The sequence below is a fragment of the Echeneis naucrates genome, chromosome 8 (assembly GCF_900963305.1).
Source record: "Echeneis naucrates chromosome 8, fEcheNa1.1, whole genome shotgun sequence".
Lineage (NCBI taxonomy): Eukaryota > Metazoa > Chordata > Actinopteri > Carangiformes > Echeneidae > Echeneis > Echeneis naucrates.
The window spans coordinates 16,770,655-16,787,184 of NC_042518.1; the positions used below are offsets into that span (position 1 = coordinate 16,770,655).

Below are 16,530 nucleotides of genomic sequence, written 5' to 3' on the forward strand. Positions count from 1 at the left end.
ATCTCTGCTGTTCTTAGTGAAATAAGCCAGTGTCTTACATATGCTTTCCATACCATGCAGCTGGCTTTTAGAAAGAGTGATGGACAAATATTGCTTCAGCAAACAATGAAATCAGACAGTGGAAATCATTTAAATGCAGTGAAATGTTTAAAAATGAACCATTTAACAATGTCCAGTTTAAGCAGCACAGTGTCTGTGAATTTTATTTCTATGTTTGTTCCGCTCCGCTCCTTCCCAGCACACAGAGGGCTTGGCTCTTCACCCAGCAGCTGACCCCCTATGGCTCAATCTATGATTCAAGCCTGGCGACTGCACAGAATCGCCTCTTTGTGTCCCTGAAGAATGTGTCTTTTCTGTTTTTTTTTTTTTTTTGAAAAAGAGAGGGATGGGGGCATCTGTAATTGAGACAGATTTAAATCTCGACACGTGATTTATGCTCTCTTTTTGTGCAGGATACGGTGACAGCATCTTTCATTATTAGCAGACTGGTGGTTTTGACACATACTCTCAATGCTCTATGACAAATTAGAGATTATAAATGAGAAATAAATGACACCAATTTACTATGAAAGCATGTGTTAACAAAATGAAAATGTATTTCCAATGATGCTGCGAATCTTCCTTGAGCAAGAAAAAAGCCAACTTGTGGCTTATGCAGTTAATACTGTATATCCTCTCATTCACGGTTCTGCAAATGTGTCATATGTGGCAGTGCCAGTGTAGTTTTATGAAATCATGTAAATTTCCTAGACTAATCCCATGCAATTTCCTGTTAAACAAGGAATCAACATCCATAACATCAGAGGGTCAAAGTAAAAAAAATTAAATGAGGAAAGCAACAAGAAGCTTGGAAAAAGAAGAGTGGGTCGGGAATATTAAAGATTGAGAGCAGTGTTTGTTTACCGTGTGGTTTCCATGATTTCCTGCGTTGTGTGAACAAAGGTTCCACAGTGGGTTTGTCCCTCACTTCGACGACACCCAGAGGATGAAATATGAACAACCTGTTTATTGACTCTTTTTCCAGGTTCGGAGTCCACATTGTTCACATTTGAATGTCTTTATGCCGACAAATGTACAGACAGACACACACACACACACACACACAAATGCGTGCGACTTTCAGGTGCCAATGAAAAGTGACGCCTTCCTGTCACTCTCCTTCCAGAGCCGTGAGGTTTGAGTTGTCGTTTGAATTACAGGGTGCAGCATAGCGGCCTAAATCTGAGCTCCACCACGCATTTGAACTGCAGACATACACAGCTTTGCCAACCACATGGTAAAGGTTTCCCTGGAACAGGGAAGTACAGCAGCAGAGCCGTCACTGTACACAAAACAAGTTTGTCCTCAATCGTCTACAATCAGGGCGGGGCATTTGTGTACATTTATTTAAACTTGCATTATAATGTGGGTGGATGTTTCCTCTTAAGTCATTTGGAGATGAAGGCCACATTTTCAATTGACAGGGAGAGATTTGCCACGTGCCCCACCTGCCGCTCAGACACATTCCCTGTGGTTTGTGAAATTCTTTCCCAGCAGGAAAGCTAGTTCTGTGGGGAATGATCACAACAAAATAAAAGTGTGCTAAGACACTGAAGTTCTATTCTCAGCTTAACACAACAATGCATAGCATATTAGTATATACAATGCCTTTTTGTATTATGGGGTTTTGGAGATGTAAGTTAGCTCACTAACAAAACCAAGTGGTCTCTGCTTCCATGTCCAGCTCGACCAGCACACTGTGAGCACAGTCTAACTATAATTAAACATTCTGTCTGGAAGTACAGTGGCTGGTTTCAATGCTCACAAGCTCTCCCAGACATTGTCATCTGTCTCCCCACCAGGCTTCACCACACAGGAACAAGGGATTAGCTCAGGCTGACTCCTTGTGACTCAGCCAGAACCACTGAAATCTCCAAACGTCTGCTCACATCACTCTTCATTATGGCCTGCTTCTCAAAATGTGATAAATAGTCACTGCTGCCATGTGACAGAACAACATGACATCAGTGTAGTGTACGTTATTTCTCCGTGACTGGGGCTATTACTTATTGGTCTGTAGGAATTAACGATCACTAGAAACTGCACAAGAAATGACAGAAAGTTTCTGAGATCTTTTGTGACTGATCAGAGGCACCAAGGTGAAGAATACTGCAACATTTGCAGAATCTGAAAAAACAATATAGTGGTTATGATTTTTCTTAATTTTTTTATGATGACTGCCAGATGTGGAGTCACACAATTTAAATTTTAGCACATTGAAATGCTGAATTGTTAGTAGATAGTAGTGTACATGGTCAGGCAATCATGTTTTTATTTTAATACGGGCATTTTGGAAAAGACTGAACACAAGGCTGACTGAAAAAAAAAACAGAGCATAAGGACAGTAAATCATGCTGCACTTTCAACATACTAGTTTAATCTGTAAAAGTGATGCAACAATAAATCCCCCACTGGCTTCTGACCTACAAAGGAGTTGGGGGCGCTGGCTTGAGCATTCTTTCTTGCAATACAGAAGTCTTTTTCAGTCTCACAGCATCAAAATCCTCTTCCCCACAGGCTTCAAAACTGGCTCTGAATCATTAGAAACCATCTTCTTTGTGATGCACTACAGGTGTAGTCCGTTTGGGTTCGTGGAGGTGACATACTGAACATAGATTAGATTATTCAACAAACAATCATCATGTAGCTGTTTTTTAACATGAGATTTTCAAATTAGATTTGTGGACCAGAACATGCAAAACCTGTCCACATGTGAAATCACTTCAGGAATACAGTGAGGTGTTTATTGATGACTGATACAATACAGAGAGGTGTACTTCATACTTAAAAAAAATAAAGAATCCTTCAGGGCTTTACCTTCCTGAGAAATAAAAAGAAACTAACATGCAGAGCTTTGTGGAAAGTTCTGCTCTGAACCGCCAGTCCTTTTCTGAGAAACATCTGATGGTTAAATTTAGACCAGACTTCTAAAAACAAAGCTGAACAGTGAATGTTCAGTGACAGTCAGAAATAAATGTTTCAGCGTTTGTCTTTGTGCTCATGCTTGTGTTTTTTAATTGCAGGATATAAAGGACTGAGGACAGACATTACAATGCTCTATTGTCTCTGAGCGGACACTCAGGTCAGAATCTATGAAAACAGGAGCACAGCCCAAACAAAGGCGCTGCCGCAGGCTTCTTTCATGTCGCCCTGGACCCAACGCTCCACAGACAACCTTTAGCACATCACCTCCCTCCCCAACGCCAACCGATCATTCCCACTTCCTGAATGATGTCCTTTAAATGCACATCTGGCTCGTATGTGAAAAGGAATCTCACAAAACCACCATCATGTTTTCACTTAAACTGTTGAAAATTAAAGCTTAGTCTTTCTGCGAAGAAACCCTTTTTCTGTCTCAGAGTTCTCGCCATGTTTAACGACCACCCCTCCTCCCTTTTCCTTCCTATAGGCTCACAAGCTCCATACTTCAGTGTGTTTTTCTTCTCTCACCCATACCATACCATGTCATTGTTCTCTTAATTGAAAAATCATAGTTTTATCATGTGTGATTTCCTGTTACTGCCCTCTCCCCCTCTGGCTTTCTTTTCCTCGCCCTCATCAAGACCGCTCTTCAGACAGCGTCTGATATGTTGCAGCTGTTGTCAACAGGAGCTACTTGTCCTCCAGTGTTCACTGCAACGATGATCCCTCCATTTATCGTGTCTGCTCTCCTTACGTCTCCTTCACTGGCCTCCCCCGGCCTTCTTACAACATGACGTACTTGTCTCAGTCTCACCTCACATGTCCGTCTTACTCCCGCTCCTCTTTTATTGCAGCCTCCCTTTTCTTACTCTTTCCCAATCTACTGCAGATTTTCGTTCTGGTAATAATAGATTTCTGTTTGCACGGGTTGCATTACAGATTTGCAGCATTATCTGTCTGGCTCTGGTCTGAATGATTACTGTCCCCTATTCATTAGATAAAATTTTCTTCCACCATTAGGGATGCCACCAAAATTACTTTTCTCTATGAAGACACAAACATACCTGGATCACTGGAACATGCTGCAAAGCCAGATGAAACCAGACGAATATCAAGTGCTGCAGTTTTAAATTTCAGTGAAGCCCTATGGATTAAAGTACATCAAAGTGAGGTTCTCATTCTTTTCTCTGCTTGCATTATATATTTTTGTGTAATTGTCCGATGATACAATATTTCATATACAGGGCGTCCATAAAGTTTCTTTACAATTTAAAAAAATGAATACAAAGACAACAGACAAGATATCTTAATTGGATTTGTTGTATGTACTCAGTGGTTATCAAAGTTTTTTAATCACATTGCATGTGTGTCTTTCAGGTACCATGTTGATGAAATAGGTAGTGGTAAATGAACCCCTATACAAACGGCTGCTCCTCAAGAGGACCTCGTTCACCTCGTTCACCAGATATCACTCCCCTGGACTTCCTTCTGTGGTATTATGTTAAAGACACTGTGTATCGAACAAATATCTGTGACATCACTGACCTAAAGCAAAAGATCACTGATGCCATTGCAACCACTGACGAGGCAAAAAATCGAATACTGTCTAATGGTGCCCATGTAGACGTGTATTAAATGAGGCAGTATAGCTACTCCTCATTCTGTAATCATTTCCATATATTTGTCTGTTCATTTGCTTTTGTAATAATTTTTTTAAGTTGTAAAGAGACTTTATGCATAATTCAAATAATTCAAAAGTAGGAAAGAGGCAACTGTTTTAACCGTGCTCTCTCCCACACATATTCACCCTATTGTTGCATGCCTGAATGAAAGCTGGTGATGAGTGTATTTTTGTCAAGAGTGAGGTTAAACAGGGTCACAGACAGGAGAAGGGTAGATGACACCCCTGGCGGCTATTAAGAGATCATGTTCACAGAGCAGAATGAAGGTCAATATCTGTGTGTCTGCGTGCCCCATTGTTTACAGCATATCTCAGCTGATGTTTAAATATCTAAGTTGCTGAAACCAAAAGAGCTGACAGGATACAAAGGCCATGAACATGCACGTGTCCATATTTAGTCAGAAGCAACAGCACTCAGTGGCAGGACAGTGCGTGAAGAATAAGAGGTTTATTATTACAGCTTTCAGCCTCACAGGAGAATGTGCTCGCTGTCTCTCCTCATGCCATTGGCTGCTTTGATGAGCTCTCGCTGACATTTTGATTGATCAAGCTCAGTTGTTCAAAGTAGTTTTTTTTTTTTTTGTAACTCTACACGTTTAATGAGTAACCTATCCATCATTTAAAGTTTACCTGATTTGAGGCCCCGAGCTGGGTTTGGCACATACTTGCACTTTACATAAAATTTCATTGCCATTCTGTTCATGTTGCAATATGTACTTGCACAATTTATTTGCACTGCAATAATTTTATTTTAGTACTTATTTATATTTTTTATTGAATCTTATTTAAAGGCTGCTGTTGAAAAATAAAGCTGGCGAGAAGAAATGTTGAGCAGGAATGTGCAATGACAGTAAAGACTCAATCGATCTATCTATATTCATGCTTTTTCCCGGCCCACATGTCTTCCTTTTTCATACAACTTGTTGTTGATGTTGGCTCCCATCAAAGCCAGTCTTTGTTGCTGGGCCCTTCGCTCCTGTGGAGCCCTCCCACCTCCTCCTCCCCCTCTCCATCTCCTGCAGCAGCAGCAGCACTGAGCCCGGAGGATGGCGGAGGACGGATCCGGGGAGAGGAGCGCTGAGGTAGGATTGCTTCTGTAAATCAGCTGCTGTCACAGTGAAGTCAGCAGCAGCGTATTTGCAATTTAATTCGGTTTCACTTCTGTGAAACGAAGTTCATGCGCGGTCTGTGTTGCTTCAGAGCTGCGAGTATGTGCATGTATGCGCCACAACGGACAGCGGCACACTGCACACTTACTGGCTTCACAGCTTTCCCTTTGCATTGAACTGGTTAGAAACTGCCACGGTGGTTCATGTAAAGCTTCATCAATAAATAGCGGTCGATCATTTATCAGCTTTAAATGAGCTATGTGTACGTTTTAGCAACTGCCCATCGGCAACATTAATGTCAAACTTCATTTGTGTTCTTGTCCAGTAGAAATAAACAGCAGAAGCCAGCTCCCAATGACCAAGTCACTGTGGAATCCAGTCTGATGTTCTCAGTGGATTCGCTTAAATACACAACAGTGGCTGAAGTGAGTGGCAGGACTCACACTGGCCATGTAGGCACTGAACAGTTCCTTTAAGTCACATTGGATGTACAGATTTAAGACAGTGCTGAGTTGACAGTACATCAGTGAAAAGACGAGTGGAAAACAAGCTGCATCATCATGAATAGCGATGAATGTGTTTACAGTAGTGTAACAGTCGTATTTTAGTCGTAAGTGCTCACATTGTTTCAAGAGAACTGGACTGCACTGCAGTGTATATCATCTGTTTTTGCACGGCATTACTGTAGTTTGGTTCTGAATGCGGTTCTGAGACAGTGTTGGGTTAAATCACAGAGTTGTACCAGGCACCAGGTCAATGGCTTGGCAGTGTGTCAGGGAGACCAAATCTTCCTGAACCATCCCAACATATGGCCTGCCGAGGAAGACACTCAGTCCCTGCAGTACTTTAGCACTGATTTTAAATAGGGTTTGTATGATGAAAAGAACCAAGCAGTGCTGCTCTGAATTGGCACACCTCCCAGTTTGTGTTTGCTAGGTGGAAGTTTGGCGAGGCAACATTTCCTTATGCTCTTTGTTAGCAGATCTTTTGAATGGAATGAGATATGTTTGCCCTTCACTTTTGCTTGGCCTCATTTCCCTTTTGTTCTGCTGACATTCAATACATAAAAAGAAGAATTTATGAAACCTTTGAATAGTGGCAATGGTTAAATGTTGCTGTGATTATGGATTTGTTTGCTTACCCTGCTGCTTTTGCAATGTTTTCTGAAAAGTCTTTGCAAGTTGTGAAAGAAGTCATTGAACTCGCTGAATACTTATCCGCAACATTTCCTCTGGTGAGTTCATTTACAAGTCATAGATCCTGGATGACACTTATGTCACATCACACATATTTGTTCACAGGCAGATAACACAGCCTGAGACCGCCTCATGAGCCCAAGTCATCACAGTGAGACTGCAGTTCATATATCAGCATAGTCTGTCACACATACAGACGCACAGACACACAGCGGGCCTTGGAGTATATTGCCACGTTGCAGCAGTCGATCCTTTTAAACTGAGCGCATGCTATATTTTGGAGCTGTGTGTAATGGTCAGGGTGTTCCGACCTCAACCACAGCTCTCTGCAGTAAAAGGACCGTGGCCCTCCAGTCCAGTGGAGGAAGCAACCTCATAACTAACCGACTGAAGCACAGCCATGTGCGTGTGTGTCTTTGTGTAACAGCATGATTTATCAGCAACTCAAATGTCACCAAAGCCTAATTCTGAAACTTGTGGCTGTGTTTAAGTGCCACTGTGCATCTGGTCGCAGTGCAGCGAGCAACAGACAAGGCAAGTGCATCTAACAATTTGGGCTTTGTGACAGAGAGAAAAAGAGAAAGATAAATCATGGCAAGACTAAAGGTAGTGCCCGGACAATAAAACACATAAAAACAGCAGGTCAGAATGTGATTGTCATCAGTGTCCTCAGATCCTGAATTGGACGACCTCTGATCTGCTGTCGCCATTGCACGCTGTTCCCATTACACTTTTCAGCTCATCTGCCTCTCTCTGCAATCAGGCAGGCAGCACACACAAAACAGATTGTTTATAAATGCTACAGAGCTGCAGGTACAATTCATGCATGGTTTACCAGATCAAAGCGTCTTGCTGTGTGTTTCAACAAATCCAATTTATTTATTCATTTATTTTTTTTTTATTCAGTCTCCAAAGTCAGTTTTGTTGCTGGTATTAGACTTTGCTGTACATTATTCACTGCTGTTTTCACTGCTCACAATGCCAAGTACAGGGAAGCCAACCAATATAAAGAAGCTGATATGGGGATCGAATGAGGATAAAATATATCAGTAAGACGATGAAATTGTGCCATGTCAGATGACTGAAATTATTAAGAAATAAATTCTCGTTAGATATTTAGGGATAGAAATGATACGAAAGGTGTTTATTGGTTTTAAATCTGATATGAACCTTGGTTCATGGATATTTGCATTCCTTTCCTCTCACCTTCTCGTGCCCGACAGAGCCTAATGACTTTCTTAAGATAAGCTAAGATAAGTGATCTGGAGTGGTCACCCACCGGATAAAGTCTGTCCACCTACCTCCTCTCCTGCTCTCTATGAATCATCGTGATTACACACCAATGCCCTCATAATATCTTCTTTCCTTCATATTTTCTTTTCCTCCCTCAAGGTAAAGACACTGAATGATGGCCACCGCTGAACATTTGTCCTGGAACTGTAGAAAAACTGGGATTATCTGAAGATTTAGGGAAGGTAATCTGAGACCAAGCCAGTGCCCAGTAAGAGTGGCACCGTATGTCACCTTGTCATGTTGTTATGTCTCAGGTCCAAATTGGCTGAGCAGCAGTCCTGGCTAGTCTCTCATGGAGCCTGTGACATTAATCCAACCCTGGCTGCCGTTTGCACAAGTCACATGTTTTGAGCTTACCAGTGCACCTTTTGCCATGGAGTCATCGCTTCAGCAGACAGGAATAAGGATGCAGAAAACAAGATACACAAGGCCTGTAGAGGCTGTAGGACGAATTGTCTTAGGCGTGCCATTCAATTGTTGTTGTGTGTAACTAAAATCTTATTCGTGTAAAGATTAAAGGCATTCAAAGCCTTAAATCAAAACAGCAACTAAAATGAAATTGGGCTTTTGACTGTGTCATTGTTAATTCATTTGACTTTCTTTTTTCGATAAACAGTAATCATTTAGTCTATAAATGCCACAAAATCACTTTCTCTCTATTTTGTCCCACTGTCCAAACCCCAAAGGTGTTCATCAAGCAGGTAACCAGCTTGAATCAACAAATGTTTGTCAGTTATGCTTGATAAAGTTAGCTATAGTTATGTTACATAGTTTTAGATTAATGTTTTTGCCAGTCGAGCAATTATCGAAACATTTCAGTGCTCAAGAGAGGACAATGGAGAGGTGTTGAACAGAGCACACAAAAAACCCTTTTCAGGTTTTATTTGACAAGTTCACTGCATTAAAGCCTCGCAGACTCCTCAGGCAACAGAGACAGAGAGAGAAACATTCTCAGCAACCATCAATCCCATGACTTGGTTGCCTGACACATTTGTGTGCGCCTGAAAGCTCCCACTTTGGTCGAATGTGTAACTCACACCTCTTTCCTTTTCTCTCCCTCTGCTGTCTCAGATGGCCTTGCGTGAACTGGAAGAAAAAAAGAGACCCCTCCCTCCCTCCTACCTGGAAACCTTTGGAGAACTAAGTGGATTGAAGAAGCCAGAGAGCAAGTGAGGGGGTCAGAGAGGGAGGGAAGACAGAAGGGATTACCAACTAATCCAGTGCGCGGACAATCCCGAAGGAGCCTCATCTTTTTTCCAGGACCATACAGACAAAACAGTTGCTGGATTACGGCGCTTTACTTTATTGGTCTTTTCAGGAAAGCATTCCCCTCCTGTCTCCTTTGCCCTGATGGTTTTCACCGCCTGCCAGCGGTCTGGTGCCTTTGGTACGGATGAACCAGGGAACAGAAGACAAAGAAGTTTGGCGACAGACACGGTGCCCCCTGGACAGCATGGTGTACACATGGATAAACCTCTTTAGCTGGACCCCCCGTTGTCTCTCAGTCTTTCTCTGCTTGAACAACTTATCGGATGAGAGTCTCGAGCCGTTGTCAGAAGCTGACGTCTATTGATCAGATACAGAGCGGACTAAGTAAGCCACAAAGTCGAGACGCTGCTGTGCTAACATTAAACTGTTTTGTGAATTATTTCCTTATAAACGCAGGATCCCCAAAACAAACTGAAGGTTTTTATTGTGCGTGTTTCATCATTGCTTGAGAGCAGGGCATGCAGCGGAGGTAAAGTAAAGTGAATGGGGGCAATGATGCTATATAACATTTCTCACATATATATATAGAATCTGCTACTTTTAAGCTTCCTATGTAAGGTTTGGGTAAAAAGCACTGTGGTTTCAAAGGGCTTCCTGATGAGGTCAACACAGTGCAAACAAGACACAAACAAAAGCTGAACTCGCATATCTTTTTTTTTTCCGTTGTGGCTGGGTTCTTCAGGTCTGAAATGCCATTTGCTTAGATAAAAGTGGAGATAGCAGTTGACACTGAAGTCTCAGATCACAAAGGCGATTGTAGCCTTAAAAAAACCCCAAAAAAACAGAGTACGATGTAATAGATCTTTAGCTGCACAGAAGTGAGCTGACAGCGAAATGTGTAGAACTATAAGTGCCTGAAAGAAGAAGGAGAAGAGGAGGATGGCAAGAGGACATGGACTTGACTGACTCTGCGTCCATATTTTAATCTTCAGTATAAAGCCCGACGGGGATATCGTGGATGAATAGTTGGCTCTGGCTGTGTGGAGAATGGATTCTACACACATTTTCTGCCGTCTGAACAACCACATATTTGTGTTGCCTGTCCTCACTGTCTTGGCATATTAACACTTTTTCTTTCTGGTTTTTCAGTTGACCAGATACTGGAATTCAGATTTGACTGACATGTAATTAGACCCTGCCATTTCGAATTAAAGGGATATTACACAACTTTTCTGTCATCATGAGTCTGGGAAAACTGCCAGGGATTAAGGGCCTTGTGTCAGGCTCTCAAGGGAAGCGGCGGTTCAAGAGTGATCTCTCTGTGGACATGATCAGCCCTCCGCTGGGCGACTTCCGACACACTATGCATGTTGGTCGTGGCGGGGATGTGTTTGGTGACACTTCCTTTCTAAGCAACTATGGGGGTAGCAGGGAGCCAGGGAGTCCGGACTCAGCCAGCAGCTCCAAGACAACTGGGTTCTTCACACGCACCTTTCGGCACGTACGGAAGAACTCTGGGCCGTGGCCGCGAGGGGGCTCCCGGGACCTGTCATCCCCGCCCCCAGACATCTCACCCATCATCAAGAATGCAATCTCCCTGCCCCAGCTGAACATAGACTCTCCCAATGGGTACCTCCAGAGGGTGCTGTTCCCCAGCTCCATCAGCTCAACGGATGACTCCCTCTGCACATATGGTGAGATAATAGAGATAATGACTTCCAAGCAAAGTGTCTTAGCAACAGGATCATCTTCATTAAAATCTGAGTAAATGTAGTGGTTTTCAGAGAAGTAAGACAAAGAGGGTTCACACTGGAAATGAATTATCGCATAGATGCAGTCGCTACAGCAGCCGTGCAGATTCACTTTAACTCACACCAAGTTCACTTCAAGCAGAGACACTGTGCGTGTGTGTGTGTGTGTGTGTGTGTGTTCAGAGGGAGAGAGATAGCACAGATACTAACACACCAGTTTAAACAATATAGCGTCATTAACAGATACACACATGCACATGTTTGCTCTGACATTTCTACACAACAAACACAGAAGTCATTTACTTCACACGTATCAGTCACGTCTCACAGACTGTCACATTCATTCATCTCTGAGCCACAAAGCTTCATGCATGGACAAATTTTTTGTGTTTTGCTTTTATTTTCCTTTCTTAGCACACAGAACTAATTCTGCATGTATTTGTCATGTAGATTTTTTTTAGGCAATTCTAACTGTCAGAATTGACACAACAGCAGGCCTAGTATTCCCTGGGTGTGAACTTGTGTGGGTGAGTCTCACGGGAGCAGACTCCGACTGTTGCAGGGAGTGCCACACAGACGTTCTGAATGCTTTTCCTGTGGATAGATTTAGATAGTGCAACAGTGTCACTGGACAAAGCACAGTCACAAAACTTTACAAGTGTTGGGAACAGGATAAGGATTGTGTGAAGAGCGGTGTAATGTGACTGTGAGCACTGGCTTTGCAGCTCTTTTATTCACTTTAGCCTCTAGTTTTAAGATAGAAATGTGGAACTAACCTGGCATAAGGTATAATCTTTTGGGAAAAAACACCTACCGACCTACTTATTGGCTACGGCACTAATGCATCATTTACCATGAATAAGTATAACGATATTCACTAGACAGCAGACCAAAGAAGTCAAGGAGCTGGGGAAAAGAGGACCTTAAATGTCAGTGAACACATAAATAGAGTTGAGGTTGCTCTCCCTTGAACATCATTCCCACATTCCCCGAGACGAGCCGCAAACAAGCGGGCTTCTTCTGAGTCATCTGGACTCACCTTGGCAACAGCTGTACACTGTTAGGTCTAGCAGCCCAAACAGACACAGCTGGTTAGGGACAAAGAAAAACACTTAGTGGGTATTTCCTGTCATCTGTGTGTGTGTGTGTGTGTGTGTGTGTGACTACCTGAATGCACACCATAAACACTATTCACTATATCTGCTAACTATTCAAGGCGAATCAGGCAGCAGCGTGCTGGCTGGAAACTGGAAATCCCCTCTCCACCTCCTGATTTGTGTCCTACTTTACCAAGAATTTTCCCAAAGTAGATGACGTAGAGCTGGCATAGAGAGTCACGCAACCTTTTTTTATGGTCACCAGTTGCTTTCTCTGTATCACATAAGTTATTTCTATCCATCGTTTCGTAGTGTCTCAGCCTTTGAAATAAAGAAGAAAAACTTAAAAACTAAGCCACAACTATGTGTAAATGGCCTAATCAACTCTTGTGCAAAAGCTTAAATTTAAATTATATTGATGCAAAGAAACTTAACCAAGTAATCCAAGACTGTCGTTCACAAAGTGTTTTAGTAATGGTAATGTATTTCCTTACATTGTAAAAGCCTTTTTCCTAGATATTCCCCTTTTATTATCTCAACACCACCCTCTCTATACTGGACTCCACAGGACTCGCTTCAAACTTGTATTTCCATCTGTCACGTGCTTTCACGACACTTATCAATATGAGGTGTGCAGGAGATGGAAAAGAGAGAGGTCAGTGTGGAGAAACACCTGAAACTCCTGCCGCCCTGTAGTCAAGGAGGTGATTATTGTTATGTTGTTGTCATGTCAGTGACTTTTTCTCTTCCTGTCTGTTTGAAGGACTCCGGTCTGGGTTTGTCACTCTGCCCCGCCTCTCTCGCCTTGACAGACAGTCTCAAGATGGAGACGGCCAGAAAGGGTCTCAACCAGATGATGTTGGCATCGCGCTGACACGCTCAGATTCCCTCACGTCATTCACCGTGGACCTTGGCCCCTCCCTTATGACTGAGGTGCTCGGCTTGATAGACAACCCCAGCTGCCTTCAGATGTCCAATCACAGCCCAGCTGCAGGTGAGGAAGATGACAGAGGAGATGAGGAAGATGGGGACGACACCTCTCTAACAGAAACGCCCGTGCAGAGCCCTGAGGTCACATCACCCAACCCCTCCGTACGCAGCGCGTCGTTCGCCAGCACCAACAACAGGGGGTGCTGTAGTGGCTCCAACTGGCCAGAGGACGAGGAGGACAGCAGGTCTCTGAGGACACCTGATGTGTCCACTGGCTCTCCACAGAGAGTAGAGCCTGTAATGGAGGCAGAGAGGTTCCAGAGAGCAGCTGACGTCTTGTCCCGTCATTATGGAGGAGGTTCTTTCATGAAGGGAACAAGGATGAATAACAGCACACCTTCTCCTGCTTTTTCCAGCAGCCGTAAAACATCATATACCTTTTCTGAGGAGGAGGAAGAGATTAAAGTCTAGATGTTGGCCCTGTTTCTGGAACAGGGTCAGATAAAATCTTAGAAACCTGCCAATGAGCTGAGCTAGATGTGTAAGATATCTGTGTTGGGCCACCACTCTCACTACGTGGTTTTAACAAATCATTTTAAGTCTTTTTTTATATTATAAACATGATTTTGTTTTGTTTACTGCCCTTTTTAGAAATCCAAGATTGTGTTTGTGGGAATTGTCAAAAAAATACGAAAAGAACAAAAGACATGACTGTCAGGAATCAACCCCATGGCGTCCAAGATAACATCACCAAAAATCTGAAATGGCTTTAAAAAAAATGCAAACGTTTGGGTGTGCCACCTTAATATAAACTGCATGAGAAGCAACACAACAAACAAATCACAGTGGACAGTTAACACTGACTTGTAAGTGAGAATGATCTAAATATTTTCACAACAGCACTAATTAATCTTTTTTTTTTGTATTACACCACACTAAATAAACTCACAACAAAAAATTTTAACACAAAAATTTCAGGAAAAAGAATTTCAGGTTTAAGCCCTGAGAGACTTGAGGAATGCTGCAAATGTGTTTTCATCATATTTCATTATATCGTTATAGTTACAGCTAAAACTCCTCCATAATATGATGACTGTATTTGTAACAGGTTTGCTTATCAAAAATCTTTTTTACTCATATAATAAACACATAAACATTCTCTGAACTTTCTGCTTGTGTTCATATGAAGCTGCAGGAGGTGAAGTCATGTATTTTACGCAGATAGACGATAACAGGAAGATATTGAACACTAAACACCAATAAGTACTCAAGAAGAAAGTTTAATGGGAACTTCTATGTATTTTTGGTGGCTAAGCATTACAGAAAAGAAAACTTAATATAAAGGCATAAGTAATTCATTAATAATTTTGATTTTTCAATGTTATACAGATGTTGCTGATATGAAATACAAGAATAAGAGGAAAGAACTAAATCTCAAAGGTTTTGTTGAAATAAACTGAAATTGGCCACAGGACACATTTGGAAGAGCTCAGTGGTCAACAGTAATGACTAAATAGTTTACTCACCCTTCTTCAGTCTAGTGAAATTCATTTCAGAAGTATCTTTTAAAGGTACCAGTAGTAATGCTCTGGAGCAATATTTTGAAGAAATCATTTAAGTTTCCTCATTAATGTACACACTAATTTTTACAGAAAAAGACATGCTGATTTTTTTTTTGCGAATTTATTAAAGAACAAAAACTGAAATATCACTTGGCCATAAGTATTCAGACAGTTTGCTGTGAGACGTGCAGTGGCTTGCAAAAGTATTCATACCCGTTGAACTTCTCTACATTTTCACATTACGACCACAAACAAATATGTTTTATTGGAATTTTATGTGAAAGACCAACACAAAGTGGCACACAAAACTGAAAAGTGTGGTGTGCAAAAGTATTGACCCCTGATTTAATATTTTGTGGAATTTTCTTTTGCTGCAGTTACAGCTGCAAATCTTCTGTCTCAACCAGCTTTGCACATCTAGAGACTGAAATTTTTGCCCATTCTTTTTTGCAAAACAGCTCATGCTCAGTCAGATTAAACGGAGAGCATTTGTGAACAGCAGTTTTCAGATCATGTCACAAATTCTCAATTGGATTAAGTCTGGACGTTGACTGAGCCATTCTAATTCATGAATATGTTTGGTTTCAAACCATTCCATTGTAGGCCTGGATTTTTGTTTAGGGTTGTTGTTCTGCTGGAAGGTGAACCTCCACCCCAGTCTCAAGTCTGCAGTTCGTCCAGAGTCACCATGGGCCTCTGATCTCCAGCCTGTAAATTTAGGTGGACGGCCATGTCTAGGTAAGTTTTCAGTTGTGCCGCACTCTTTCCATTTCCAGATGATGGATTGAACAGTGCTCTGTGAGATGTTCAAAGCTTGGGAAATCTTTTTATAGCCTAATCCTGCTTTAAACTTCTCCACAACTTTACCCTGACCTGCCTGGTGTGTTCCTTGGACTTCATGATGTTGTCTACTCCCCAATATTCTCTGAATGAACCTCTGAGGCTGTCACATAACAGCTGTGTCCTGGTCAGTCAGTTCTGTTAGTTCTGTTAGTTTCTGTTTTGACTCAGTTTTATTTTGTCACTTCCTGTTTTATTTTGAAGTCCTAGTCTCTTCCCTCATCCTGTCAAGCTCCCACCTGTTTATTGCCTTCCCTGCCCTAATGTGTTTCACCTGTGTCTTGTTGTCTCCCTCCTCTTGTGCCTGCACACCAATCCTCTCTCTGTCCAGGCCATGTCAGGTCCTTGTCCCTTGTTGTGTTTTTATATTTCTTTTTCTAATGTAGACCTTTCTGTTTAGAACCCTTTTAGTCTGTAGATTTATTTCTGTTCTTAGTTAGGTTGTTTGTTTGATTGATTGATTGATTGATTGATTGATTGATTTTTTCCATTAAAATATTTGCCACAACCTTCAATCCACCTGCTCCTGCATTTGGGTCTTCACTCCAGCACTCACATAACTGTGACAAGCTGTATTTGTAGTGAGATTAGATTACACACAGGCTGACTATATTTAGTCATTAGGACAACATTTGATCATTCAGCAATCGTCAGGCAACTTCTGAAGGCAATCAGTTGCACTCAGACAAAAAGGAGGCTGAATACTTTTACACACTGCACTTTTCAGTTTTTTATTTGTAAAAAAATGTTTAAATCATGTATAATTTTCTTTGTACTTCACAATTGTGTGCCACTTTGTGTTGGTCTTTCACATAAAATTTCAATAAAATATATTTATTTTTGTGGTCGTAATGTGACAAAATAAGTTCAAGGGGTATGATTACTTTTGTAAGGTGCTGTA

At 41.8% G+C, this 16,530-nt stretch overlaps 1 protein-coding gene across 3 annotated transcripts; it reads left to right on the forward strand.

Annotated features, from left to right (window-relative positions):
• The first annotated feature begins 5,653 nt into the window (after nt 1–5,653).
• Nucleotides 5,654–14,493, forward strand: cdc42ep1b (CDC42 effector protein (Rho GTPase binding) 1b). Of its 3 annotated transcripts, XM_029509220.1 has the most exons (5): nt 5,691–5,724; nt 8,340–8,422; nt 9,312–9,833; nt 10,599–11,143; nt 13,061–14,493. In XM_029509220.1, the coding sequence occupies exons 4-5, from the start codon at nt 10,690–10,692 to the stop codon at nt 13,696–13,698; spliced, it is 1,092 nt and encodes a 363-aa protein (XP_029365080.1). In that variant the 5' UTR covers nt 5,691–5,724; nt 8,340–8,422; nt 9,312–9,833; nt 10,599–10,689; the 3' UTR covers nt 13,699–14,493. The 3 variants fall into 3 exon arrangements, with proteins under 3 accessions (XP_029365079.1, XP_029365080.1, XP_029365078.1); XM_029509218.1 differs by having other exon boundaries at nt 9,312–11,143; XM_029509219.1 differs by lacking the exon at nt 8,340–8,422 and having other exon boundaries at nt 5,654–5,724; nt 9,312–11,143.
• Nucleotides 14,494–16,530: the final 2,037 nt, after the last annotated feature.